A 13,688-nucleotide genomic window follows, 5' to 3' on the forward strand; every position below is an offset into this window, starting at 1 on the left:
GGTCAATGGATGCAGAAGTCATACTTTCTTTTCAATGACTGACTACTCACTGTCAGTCTTCCTCCTCCCACAATAAAGCTGCACACCAATGTCCTTACAAGGATTATGTTCTTTAGGAAACTTCTCTGCTGGGTCAGTGTACAGACGTTGTCTTAAATATGAGTAAATATTGGCAGATTATTTTCCAAGAGGGATGTGGTCATTCATATTCCCACCATCAGTGTAAAAAGGGACCATTTCACCACATCTTCAACAGAAGTTGGCATTTTAATTTTAAATGTTTTCCAGTTTTATTGGTGAAAATGGCATTGTATTGTTGCTTTATTCTTCACTTTCTTGAATATTTTTGAGGTTCCGCATAGCTTATTGTTTATTGTCATTTGTGATAAAGATCTTCGATGTACACAACTTACTATCAAGAATATCAGAAAAAAAACCGTGTATGAGAGAGAAAATGAGAGCGAGACGGTGTCCTTGCTTTTTTAATCTATCTCTTCCTTTTCTGGATTTTAAATTTCTCTTTTTGGCCCAAGCCCCAAGGCTAACAGGACCTTATAGTTCCCTGACCAGGGAATCTGGAACCCCTGCAATGGAAGCAGAGAGTCCTAACCACTGGACCAAACAGGAATTCCCCAAACTTCTTCCTTTCTACTGGCTCCTTCTTTTCAGATTACAAACATGCTCCAGTCTCCCCTAACCTAAAAAGTCTTTTTGGGGTCTCATTCTATCTCCCTAAATTCCTGCCTAATCATTCTTTATTTTCACCAACTATACTCTTTTCTCACCTCAAAACACTTTTCAATGAAAAAGCCATACCTTTGGTTTTAGGGGAAAAAAGCCCCAGTTTATTATTTTTTTAAAAAAAGCAAGTATCAGTTCCATAATTGTTTAAGCAAGCCTATATACAGGTATTTTGTTTTAAAAAAATATGTATATAATTTTTCTCTTACAGTAATTCATTTCAAGAGCAATTCCATTAGGTATCTTCTACAGAGCCCTAAACCGAGGCAGCCAGCATATTCAAATAAACTCCAAGGAGTGGGCACGCTTCAGGCCAGCTCCTCATTAGAAACCCCAGCATGGGGGCTCTGGAGACCAGTGTGCGGAAGGTCTTCCAGGGAGAGCTGAAACGTTCAGATAAGTCAGTTCTGCAAAGAAGGGGTAGCTGGCGGGCTCCAGCAGGCTCACCCCTGGGGTAGCGCAAAGAGAACAGACGGGGGAGTTCTGAGAGGCACTGGCGCTATCTAAACTCGGGGGGATGGAACCGAGTGAGCAGCAGCGGTAATTGAGTTTCAGTTACCTGCAGGGTGGTGAAATAAAGCAGTAACTTCATCCGCCTGACGCGGGGGAAGTTTAGAGGTGTCCTTGGCATACTCACAGTGAAATCCGTCACCCTTTCACTGTGTTGGGCGATGGCAACCGTACTGCGCTTCCTAGTGACAGCGAGCACTCGTCCTGTTAGGCAGCCCCAGCGCACTCCAGCTAATGAAGCATTTCCTGCAGGCCTGTCTCCAGGGCTCTGCATCCTCTGTCTGAAGGAATGGCACCATGGGAAAATTTAGCACAGCCAGCATCAACCATCGCCCAAACTCAAAAGAATCTTTGAATGGCAGAGAGAGGCCCATTTTCCTTTCTGCCCAGCCCAGTGCTGGAACCACCCTCAGGTCACTTTTTGTGGGTCTGTACAAACGTGCCGACTGGCAGCATGCCGCTCTTCACCTGCTCCCGGATTTCAGCTCGATGCTTTAATGTGAAGACCAGGGCTCTCACCGTCCGCCGGTATGGCCCATTAATGAGGCGGGAGCAGAGATGAAACGTTTCCCGTTCAATATTTTCAACCAGTAGGTGATCCATCTAAAAAAACAGAAAAATTATCAAATTAGGGCCTTGCATTGCATAAAGATTAAAAGCAAGAGAGGCTGGAGCACTTTGCTCAGAGGCCTCCATTAATCAACTGAAATTCAAGGACATCTACTTCCTGTCACAAGAGAAACAGGAAGAGCAAATTAATTCCACCCTGGCAATTAAGGAACAAGGCCATGTGCTTTGTGACAGGGACCTCATTCACAACCCCTGCCGGGTGGTAATATTTGCCATTATAACAGGAAACTGGCTTGAACCAAGCAATGGGTTCTGGGCTCTGGGCCCTGTACTTTACCAACCAGGAAACGAAGACCAAGGATAATAAATCAGTGTAAGAGTATACTTTTTGTTTGTTTGTTTGAAAGTGCTTTTTAACCCCTTATAGCATTTTTAAACACTGGGTCTGGATCCTAAATGTGTGTTAAGCAGTTTATAAATCACTTTTCACATTTAACACTTAACAACTCCTATTATCTCATTTTACAGATGAGGAAACAGGTTCAAAGGTAAAGAAATGCTCCAGATTTTACAACTATTAAGAGAAGTTGGGACTCTGACTCGAACACTCATGTTTCTTCCCTTTTACCATACTCACTGCCCCCATAGCCTCCTGAGGGACCATGTGAGTTTGGAGAGACCCTGACAGGGTCAGCTAAGCAGAAAAGGGCCGAGAGGATAGGATCTGTGGCTATGCTGGGGTGTGCGCCTCAGGTCCAAGCCCTCCTGAAGCCACAGGCCTGATCAAAGAAGGATAGGTCTGGGACTTTGTCCACATGCTCCAGATGTAGGCCAGACTGGGCTGCTGGTTGGGGACCCCCTCACTCCTTCCTTTCCAGGCGCATCGCTCACTCTTTGCCTCCCTGGTCCTGACTCCAGCCTAGCCTGAGCATGCTCAGTTGCTTTCACACACCTCTACACCTCTGCACAGGTACTTGCTCTCTCAGCAAGACACAATGTCCCAGGAAACGCATTCCTATTTGTATGTGTAGCTAAAATACAAAAAGCAAAAAAGCTAATCCTAGTTTAAAGGACTACAAGTTCTTCTCAAGGCTGCCATAATGTCCTGAGCTCCCCGTAGTCATTTTCACAACAGAATGGTGTTGTCTTCCCTGAGAATGAATTCCTTGAAAACAGGAAACAAATTTCTCTCTCGTTAGCTTTTTTTTCCTTCACTCTTTCCCTCCTACCCAACCATATATTCAGATACTTACTCAGCACTTACTATGTGCTTGGGCTGAGAAAAGAGCAGTGAACAATGTCAATACAGCTCTTGACTTCACAGAGAGCATGGGCCAGCTGGAGACAGACAGGAGCAGACCCTGGCAGTGTAGCGAGGGCTGGGAGAGGGAACAGAAGCAAGTTCTGGGGCACTGAGATACAGCAAAGGGACCCAGCCCAGGAAAGAGTGAGCACTTGACGTGAGACCTGGAGAAAGAGTAGGATCAGGCCAGGTGACGTGGCCATTTGCTTGGTGATAAATTCAGTGAGCTGTACATATATGTACTGTACTTATACTTTAAAAAGGACAAGTTTAAGAAAAAAATGCACCAAAAATTAAAAAAGGATTATCTGACATTTGATAAAAAGTGTCCTAACAAAAAAGAGAGACCAACAGACCAAAATGAATGAAGAATCCTGGAAGAAATGAGACCCAAGCAGGGGAGCAGAATAGGACTGAGAGACAGAGAGAGAGAAGATGAATATCCAGGCCCAGACGTCTGCTTAGATGTAACAGACGAAAGACGTTCAGGGAGGTTTGTGGTCCTGATGACTGACTGGTCATCTCCAAGGAGGGTGCTGGAGTGAGTTGGCTTGGCGCCACAGCTCTCTAAAACCCAGATTCCTCGAGCGTTCATGGCCTCCTGGGTGGGCAATGAACTAGCCCCCAGCCTGAGGCAGCCCCCGAACCAGACTACTTTACAAGGTGGTAAGGGTGGCCGGCCGTCTGCCCAGCGTTTGTCCGGCAACATTTGCAAGAGAGGCTCCTCACCCCAATGTGGGGTTCCTCATCCCAGTGTGAGGGTGGTTACTTACCGACTGTTTAGAGACTCACTTGATATAACGGGCAAGAAAAAAGTCTGTTTTTTTCCTTCGTTTTGAGGGGAGTGGTTGTTCGGGGAAGAAGGGTACGTGCTCCTTTGCAAAAATAAATCATGGCCATTCCATTAAATTATAGTGTGTATATATATATATATAAAGAACCTGAGAGTACCTTGAAATTCACAGAACTGAATACTTATTCATACTTCATTCAACAAATAGCTATTGAGTTACCACTGAGTGTGGTCTGATTTAGATATTTGAGACACCCAAGCAGAAAAGACCTGACACCCTACCCTTAAGTCACACCCTAGAAAGGAGAGGTGCGTACACAGAAAACCATGGGGCAGGAGGACCGGAGCTATCCCAGCGATGTGATGGGAAGGAGAAGCAAGCAACTAACGATTCTCATGGATGCCTCTTGTTAAATGAAGGCCAGTCAGAATGAAGACATGAAGAAAAACATTCGTAATACTAAAATGTAAACCATAAAGGAAAGTGATTCATCATGTATCCTTGTGTATAGTGTGTTCACTGCACAAAGTGAAAAACGCCTCTTATAACGCCTTTGGATATTCCAAACCTACCCAAGCTAAGAGTCTTTCCCAGTGGGTCCTAACCTGGTAATTTAGGTAAGCCCCTTTGGGTGAAGCATTGAAGCTGAAGCTCCAATACTTAGGTCACCTGATGCAAAGAGCTGGCTCACTGGAAAAGACCCTGATGCTGGGAAAGACTGAAGGCAAGGAGAAGGGGACGACAGAGGATGAGATGGTTGGATGGCATCACTGACTTGATGGACATGAATTTGAGCAAACTCAGGGAGACAGTGAAGGACAGAGAAGCCTGGCGTGCTGTAGTTCATGGGACTGCAAAGAGTCAAACACGACTTAGCGACTGAACAACAATAACAACAACTTCAGGTGAAAGGACCAGAGTCTTACTAAGACCTTGAGAAAAAGGGACTTTGCTATGGGACACACGTACGAATGGGAACAAGAATGCTGTAAGGAACCTAGGGAGATTTATTTATGGGCCAAATCCTTTCTCTGTGTCTCTCATGATCTGCCTGATCTCTTTTTCACATATTTTTGCTCCTTTTCATTTACCTTACTATCAGTTCTAACTGCCTTATTCTCTCCTCCTGCTATACATCTCTATCCATAGCTTCTGCTTCCTGAAACTCCTCCAAGATTCCTTCTGTTTCAAAACTTCCGTTGTTGTTTCTTGGTATTTCCTAGGTCAGCTTCCTAGAGACAGAAAATCTGATTTGCCTTCCTTATATATTTGTACCTATGGGTTGAAAATGTGTTATTGAGTTGTCCAATCATGGACAAACTGGGAGAAGATATAAAACACATCTACCCCGAGCTGTCTTATGTCAAGGATTTTGGACTCAGAAGAAATGGGGCCATCATCAATTAGTGACGTCTGCCATGACTGTAAGCTTTTTAACAGCAAGGGAAGAAACTCTTCTTAGTGTGTTTATCTGAAGTGCAGAACTTCCCACACTGTATTATAACTTCTATTTGCCTGTTTCCCTCAGAAGATTGTGAGTGCCTCCAGGGCTGATACCATGCTAGATCCATTTCTAAATTCCCCATGCCTAGCATAGGTACTGGCACATATTAAGTGCTCAGTAAATATTTGTTAAATGAATTTCCTCTTTCCCCATGTATACCTCCCTCCTTTTCTGCTCTTTCAGTAAAATCCTATATATAGCAGATGAAATATGTTTCTATTTTATATGTATTTTCTAGTGAGCAAATTCCAACCATTCTAAGGCTAGTTCAACTGCTGTCTTTTCCATGGACTTTTCCCAGATTTCCCCATCAGATTTCACTGTTCTGTCTTTTGTGTGTTTACACCTCTTCCTAGTACCACTATTTCAGACAGATTTCATCTTGCCTCATATTATTTGCAGGCTCTTAGTCAGGAGACAGTAAACTTTCTTAGGATAAGGACTGCAGTTCATCTATGTTCGCATTCTCCGCTGGCACCAGTAGTAGCAGAACTAAACACTTGGGGAATTGAATATCCACTAAAGGAAACTTTGTATGAGTTTTCCAATAGCATGATTGAACTTGTACATATATACCCACACTCCTTTTTGACCATTTGAATACATTTATTAAAGAGCTGGTCAAAACCAGAGGTGCAGTCTGAGGCCATTAAGCAAAGAAAAAACTAACAGTCCCATATGGGGATGTACGCCTGACCTGGGTCTCATTAGCACCATCTGACAGCCAACTGGGCCAACCAGCCAGTGCTTCATAACTCTTAACGATAACAGGCTCACTTTGAGAATCAGATTTATTTTTTTTAATGGCATAATAGGAAAATGATCACAGGCCGTGAGGTAGGAAGGGGAGTGGATAATGAGGAAGGGGAAGTAAGAGAATGACACCACAGGGGACGTTCATATGAGGAAAGATCTAAAATGCAGGGAAGAACAAAGAAGATCTAGAAGGGAGAAAGTAAAGGGGAATGGAGCGTGGGTCTCAACAATGAGTTTTTATTCATCTACTCCATTATTCCAAGAACAAGGAAACAATCCACGAATCTGGAAAGTAAGATCTGTAGAGTAATAGAGAGATGCACATTGGGGCTGTGTGTATATATTCTTCATCTGTGGCTGTAACTACTTAGACCAAAACAAATATCATGGAAACATTACTTTCTATAAAAACGTAATAAGTAGATTTGAAAAAAAAACACATGCTAAAATCAAATTGCAAAAGCTTTTAAGTCACTGGGCCAATAACTTACCCAATGGTTTACTTCTGCCTGATAAAATACATTTATGGAGATCTGATGTCTGATATGAATGCACTCAGCATTATTTATTGTCAAAGACCAGATACTGGATTAGATGGTTCATTGATTTACCCTAACATGAAAATGTTTCAGATGATGATGGGTGTTAAGAGTTAACTTTAAAAAGTGTTTGTATTTATCTTTTCTGATGTATCAAACTATATATAAAAATACTATAAAGTGCTGTTTATGCAAGGAAAAGAGATTGACTTTCTTTGGCCAAGAAAGACAGTAAGATGCACGCTTCTAGTTTTTAAAATTTACTCTTTGTGAGCAAAACCATTCAACTATGCTTAATCTGATATTTTTTTCTAATTATATTGGAAAGCACTAACAAATGTATCACTTTTTTAACTTTGCTTTGTAACACTTGAGTGCTTACCACTTGATGTGCCATTTAAAGGATAATTAATGGATAAACTAAAAGGATAATTATTATGGAGTTTAATATAGCAGGCAAACTGCTCATTAATCCTTACAAGCATAGCTTCGTTATTATCATTTACTTAAAAAGATACCATAGGGAACTGGTATTTACCACCACATTAACTACATATTATATATCCACACTCTATGTTTCTGCAATAATTTTGGTTTATTTGAAAATAAACTTCTCTTAAAATATCAAATATCAAGTCTTGTTGGCTAATCAATGACTCTGGAAAATTAGACTTACGATCTTCGTATTTTTTTCTCTCTTCCAAGGGCTTAATGTTCATATTAATGCTTCTTTAGGAAAAGTTAAACAAACTTACAGTATATTAATTCACTGAACCATCAAATAGACAGTAAAAGTTAAAAACACAAAAAGTAGAGATAGATAAAAATAATAGAAAACTATATACAAGATGATACTGATACCGATCAAGATTAAATATAACATAAAAATAAATAATTGTCAATTTTGTGCAGTGTCATTTAAATAATCAATAAAAATACTTTACGGAACAGCTAGCACATAACATAACAGACTCTTAATAAACCTGGGATAATCATAACTTGACCACAATTCTTTGAAAAAGCTATAATAATTTACCAACAGGAAATGCACCAAAATGTTAACAAGATTATGTCTGGATAGTAGGTTCAATGGTGACTTTATTTTTCCTTTCTATATTTTTCCATTTTCTATCATGTTTGTATTAAAAACTCAAAATTTTATTTTTAAATAAAGTAAACAATATACACAAATCCATTTGCCTTTCTTTTGTGGATGCATAATTGAGACAGAAAGGTTAAAATATTTTTTTAGAGAATATAGTGACAGATCTAGTCGAGTATTTAAATCAAACTTCTGAATTGCTTCTTTTTTGTTAATATTATTAAATCATTCTTTAAGGATACTTTATTAGGGGTACCTTGAGAGGAGGAAAAAATACCAATGTTATATGTCTGATTTTCCCAGAATACTAACTGAATATAAGATTCATTTGATGATGATGATTGATATTATTGCTAATGAACAAAAATTTCTCTTCCAGCATTTGTACCTCTAACACCATCTAACTGCTGGTCCCAAAGATGATAGAGATTATGTCTAGTCAACTGATTATAAGCATTAGAACTAAAGGTAGAATGCGGACAAAAAATGTAGTAGTCTTTTCAAAAAACAGTTATTTATTGTGCCATTGATATTGCATAAGAGTCCATCTCAGAACTTTTGCTTCAGTGGGAAAGAATTTTACTTATTCATTTATTTTTGTTGAAGTATAGTTGATTTATAGTGCTGTGCCAGTTTCTGGAATATAGCAAAGTGATTCAATTATATGTATGTATATGTGCGTGTGTGTGTGTATATATTCTTTTCCGTTACTGTTTATTATAGGATATGGAATACAGTTGTCTGTGGTATACAGTAGGTCCTTGTTGTTTATCTATTTTGTATACAGTGGTTTGTTATCTGCTAATCCCAAACTCTAATTCATCCATCTCCTAATCTCTTTCCCCTTTGGTAATCATAAGTCTGTTTTCTATTTCTGCGGGTGTTTCTGTTTTATAAATAAGTTCATGTGTGTCATATTTTAGGTTCCATATATGAATGGTATCATATGGTATTTGTTACGGAAAGGATTTCAAAAATCGGAAAGAACCAACATTCATGAAGTGACTTCTAACCAATAGGCACTATACTATTCTTTTGTACATATAGTTCATTTAATCTTTCCAAAAATTTTAGGTAGTAGGAATTATAATCTTCATTTTACAGATTGAAAAATAAAGTCTTTGAAATGTTAAGAGACTTGCCTAAGGTGTCACAACCAGTACATACGTAAGCCAGTGTTTTAATCCATGTCTTGCTAGTTCCAATGCCTGCACTCCTTACATAACACTGTCTCCCAGAATGTTTACAAATCCAGAATCTTTAAAAAATAAAATTAGAATAGTTATGGTCCTAAAGAGAATGAAAGTTCATTGTGAAAATGTGAAGGTCATTTAACCAAGAATATCTAATAATCACATTCCAACCAAGACATTACCTCTAATTCCAAGGCTTCTGAGAGTAATTTCTGGGCATTTTTCCTAAATGTCTCAGTTTTGGCATCACTTCGGACTTCTATGGAAGGTCTATTGACATGTTTTTCTATGAAAGTTCTCCACTCAGTGTAAACTTCTCTGGCAAGACAAGCCACTTCTGAATCTGAGTGTTGACGCATCTTGTTCACAGTATGACCTGGAACAAGAGAACAGAAACCAAAGGAAACATTGTTCTGTCTTCTGAGAAGTGTAGGACTGGAAGGACTGATGTGTGGCCCTTAGCAAGTCATTCACATACCTAAGGATGTAGAGGCTCTTGTGCAAATGAAGACCTCTGTCTCAAAGGCTGAGCTAATGAGATAATCACTAGGGAAGAACCACTGGGTCAGCTAATGCAATAAGTCATAAAACAGAAGCATGATCAATAGATACTTAAAACGGAACAGCGAAGGTACCAACTCCTTAATCCAAAACTTGCAATGAAAGAAAATGAATTAAGCATTTATCTTGTCTTTTCAGTACATGTTATATTTTAGGACAACCAAACAGTCCCAGTTATTGATAAAATGTTCTTTATTCAGCTAATGAATATGGTAAAATTGACAGTATTTAAAGAAATTTTTGTGGCCCACAATGAAATAATTTATTTAGGTGACAATCAATAGTGGGTGAACACAGTCAATGAAAAATTGATGGGGAAATCTACAGTGGAAGGATGGGCTGTCATCACCTCCACTGATCAATCTCAGCGTCCTGAGTGGGATTATCAGACGGAGGCAGCACTTCACAGACCTACCTACAAAGTAGTCTTGCACTCTCTTTCTGAGGAAAAAATGAACCACAACCCAACTAACTCATCATTCAAAGCTAACCTCCAGTTAAAACAAAATACGTGAGCCAGAGGAGTAAGTTAAATTATAGCACAAGAGACAAATCCAGAATGTGAGGCATTCTGCAGGACAACAGACTGGTTTCTTCAACTGTCAATGACATTTTTTTATAAAAGGCAGTAAGGTTATAGATTGATAAAGATTAAAAGAGTTTTTGAGTTCAAACTATCAAATGTGATGTGCAATCCAAATCCTGAATGGAATAAGCCAATCAAAATACACTTGGAGATAAACAAGGAATATGCATATACACTGGTTATTAAATTATGCCAAGGACTACTGTTGATTTTGTTAAGTATGATAATAGCATTGTGGCTATGTAAGAAAACGTATTTTTTTAGAGATGCATACTGAATGAAGTATGAACTAAAATGACCAAAGGTCTGAGATTTTGCTTTAGAATACTTCAGTAACAGCACAAAAACACAGGAAGGGGAAAGATAAAGTGAATAGGACCAAATTTTAATAGTAGGTGTTCTTTGGAAGGAATGATGCTAAAGCTGAAACTCCAGTACTTTGGCCACCTCATGCGAAGAGTTGACTCATTGGAAAAGACTCTGATGCCGGGAGGGATTGGGGGCAGGAGGAGAAGGGGACGACAGAGGATGAGATGGCTGGATGGCATTACCAACTCGATGGACGTGAGTTTGAGTGAACTCCGGGAGTTGGTGATGGACAGGCAGGCCTGGCATGCTGCAATTCATGGGGTGGCAAAGAGTCGGACACGACTGAGCGACTGAACTGAACTGGACTGGATGAATCAAATATAGGTGAAAGGCCTATGTGAGTCTGTATTCTTGTCTTTATTTTTGTGACTGTCTGAGATTTTCATTATAAAAATGGAAAAAGAGGGAAAAGGTCGAAAACTACCATAGCAAAAATACTTAGATAGAAGTAAACACATAGAAAAGCCAAAAAAAAAATCAAGTAAGTACTTAGAATTAAAAAGTGTAAGAATATCAAGGTAGGTGTATTTTTTAAAAAATCAATAGCTTTTTTATGTTAGCCATAAACAGAATATAATAGAGGGAAAGTCATGCTTAAACTAGTGAAAACCATAAACCACTTAGCAGCACATTAACAAGAGGGGGCCGCATGTGCCCGTGCTTGCTGTTTGTGTATGTGCCTGTCTCCTTCGTAGCTCTGGAACCACTCCTAAGCGCCACCTCCATCACCACGGCCGTTACCGCAGGGCATGTCGCCTCCAGATGACTCCAGCAGCCTGCTGGCCTGTCAGCTGAAGTTTGGAACCCTGAATGCCATCTTCCACACTGCAGCCAGAGTGACCTTTATTTAACTTTATTATTTTCTCTTTCAGGGATATTTTTTCTAAAACATTAATCTGACCATTACACTCCCCCACTTAAATCTTTCAATCCCATACCCAAATTCTTCTCTCTTGTCACACAAGGACCTTCACAATCCGCCACCCTCCCGTCTCCCTCCCAGTTTTGTTTCCAGCTGTCAGCCTGCTGTCGTGTGATATTCTAGCTACTGCAGTTCCTACTGCTACTGCTGCTAAGTCACTTCAGTTGTGTCCGACTCTGTGTGACCCCATAGACAGCTGCCCACCAGGCTCCCCCATCCCTGGGATTTTCCAGGCAGAGTACTGGAGTGGGGTGCCATTGCCTTCTCCGCTGCAGTTCCTAAGACACTTCAATAATTTTCTCATCTCTTTACTTTTGAACATATACTCCAAAGAGCATTTTGTCTGCCTAGAGTATGTTTTCTTCTTTCTTCATCTGGTTAACTTCTATTCTGCTCTAGTTCAGGAGTCCTCTCATCCTTGAAGTCTTAATAACCCCCCATCTTGGTTGGTAACTCTCCTCTGTGATTCCTTAGCATCTTATGCTTCTGTTCATCACAATAACTATTATAATTAGTTGTAATTATCTGATCAGTTATCTCTCTTGCCACCAAAGTGAGCTCCTTGAGGGCATGAGCTGTGACACATTCATCTTTGTATCTCCAGCAGAAAACACAGTGGCAGGAAGTAGGGGTCAGGAGAATGGGTGTATGGTAAATGTTGAGGAATGAGAAACCCGTATGAAGAAATACATATGCCTTTACTAAAATATGCAACAGAAAATCTGAATGAAAGAGGAACATATATCATATTATATGATGGAAAGACTAGTACAGAGATGTCAATATAAAAATTAATTTGTAGTTTTAATGTAACTATGATAAAAAACATCAGTAGGCCACTTTTATTAGAATACATCCAAACAGCTTTACACTCATTTTATTAATTTTTTATTTTATATCTGAGTAGTAGGCCTCTTGAGAAACCTGTATGCAGGTCAGGAAGCAACAGTTAGAACTGGACAAGGAACAACAGACTGGTTCCAAATAGAAAAGGAGTACGTCAAGGCTGTATATTGTCACCCTGCTTATTTAACTTATATACAGAGTATATCATGAGAAATGCTGGGCTGGAGGAAGCACAAGCTGGAATCAAGACTGCTGGGAGAAATATCAATAACCTCAGATATGCAGATGACACCACCCTTATGACAGAAAGTGAAGAACTAAAGAGCCTCTTGATGGAGGTGAAAGAGGAGAGTGAAAAAGTTGGCTTAAAGCTCAAAATTCAGAAAACTAAGATCACGGCATCTGGTCCCATCACTTCATGGCAAATAGATGGGGAAACAGTGGAAACAGTGGCTGACTTTATTTTTTGGGGCTCAAAATCACTGCAGATGGTGACTGCAGCCATGAAATCAAAAGATGCTTACTCCTTGGAAGGAAAGTTATGACCAACCTAGACAGCATATTGAAAAGCAGAGACATTACTTTGCCAACAAAGTCCAAAAGGTCCGTCTAGTCAAGGCTATAGTTGTTCCAGTAGTCATGTATGGATGTGAGAGTTGGACTATAAAGAAAGCTGAACGCAGAAGAATTGATGCTTTTGAACTGTGGTGTTGGAGAAGACTCTTGAGAGTCCCTTGGACTGCAAGGAGATCCAACCAGTCCATCCTAAAGGAGATCAGTCCTGAGTGTTCATTGGAAGGACTGATGTTGAAGCTGAAACTCCAATACTTTGGCCACCTGATGCAAAGAGCTGACTCATTTAAAAAGACCCTGATGCTGGGAAAGATTGAGGGCAGGAGGAGAAGGGGATGACAGAGGATGAGATGGTTGGATGGCATCACCGACTCAATGGACATGGGTTTGGGTAGACTCTGGGAGTTGGTGATGGACAGGGAGGCCTGGCGTGCTGTGGTTCATGGGGTCACAAAGAGTCGGACACGACTGAGTGACTGAACTGAACTGATAGCTGATTAACAATGCTGTAATAGTTTCAGAATTTTAGACTTATTTTAGAAAAACAAGAGTATAAAATACTATTTTGAAAAAGAGGAATTCTGAGGTATAATTAGACTTATAAGATACTAGAACATATTATAAAGCCACTAAAATTATATGGACTGGCACCAAAAAAACAGATCGATCGATCTACGAATTAAAAAAACGAAGCTCGGGAGCAAATCCTAGTGTACACAAAATTTAATATATAATAAAAGAGGAATCAATGAACAGAAGAAAATGGAGAATTCAAATTTGAGAAGATGGTCAAAACATTTAGAAAATTTCTCAGATCAC

The 13,688-nt window shown here is 39.8% G+C and overlaps 1 protein-coding gene across 4 annotated transcripts in view; it reads right to left on the minus strand.

Annotated features, from left to right (window-relative positions):
• Positions 1-817: 817 nt before the first annotated feature.
• TCEANC2 (transcription elongation factor A N-terminal and central domain containing 2) overlaps positions 818-13,688 on the minus strand; it is a 44,149-nt gene continuing 31,278 nt past the window's right edge. For all 4 annotated transcript variants that reach the window (XM_027537174.1, XM_027537175.1, XM_027537173.1 and 1 more), the window contains exons 4-5: positions 9,195-9,388; positions 818-1,854 (exon numbers count right to left, since the gene is read on the minus strand). In XM_027537174.1, coding sequence (XP_027392975.1) covers positions 1,666-1,854; positions 9,195-9,388 — 383 coding nt within the window. In that variant the 3' untranslated portion in view covers positions 818-1,665. The remainder of the gene's footprint in view (positions 1,855-9,194; positions 9,389-13,688) is intronic.

Source organism: Bos indicus x Bos taurus, chromosome 3 (assembly GCF_003369695.1).
Source record: "Bos indicus x Bos taurus breed Angus x Brahman F1 hybrid chromosome 3, Bos_hybrid_MaternalHap_v2.0, whole genome shotgun sequence".
In the NCBI taxonomy this organism is placed as follows: Eukaryota; Metazoa; Chordata; class Mammalia; order Artiodactyla; family Bovidae; genus Bos; species Bos indicus x Bos taurus.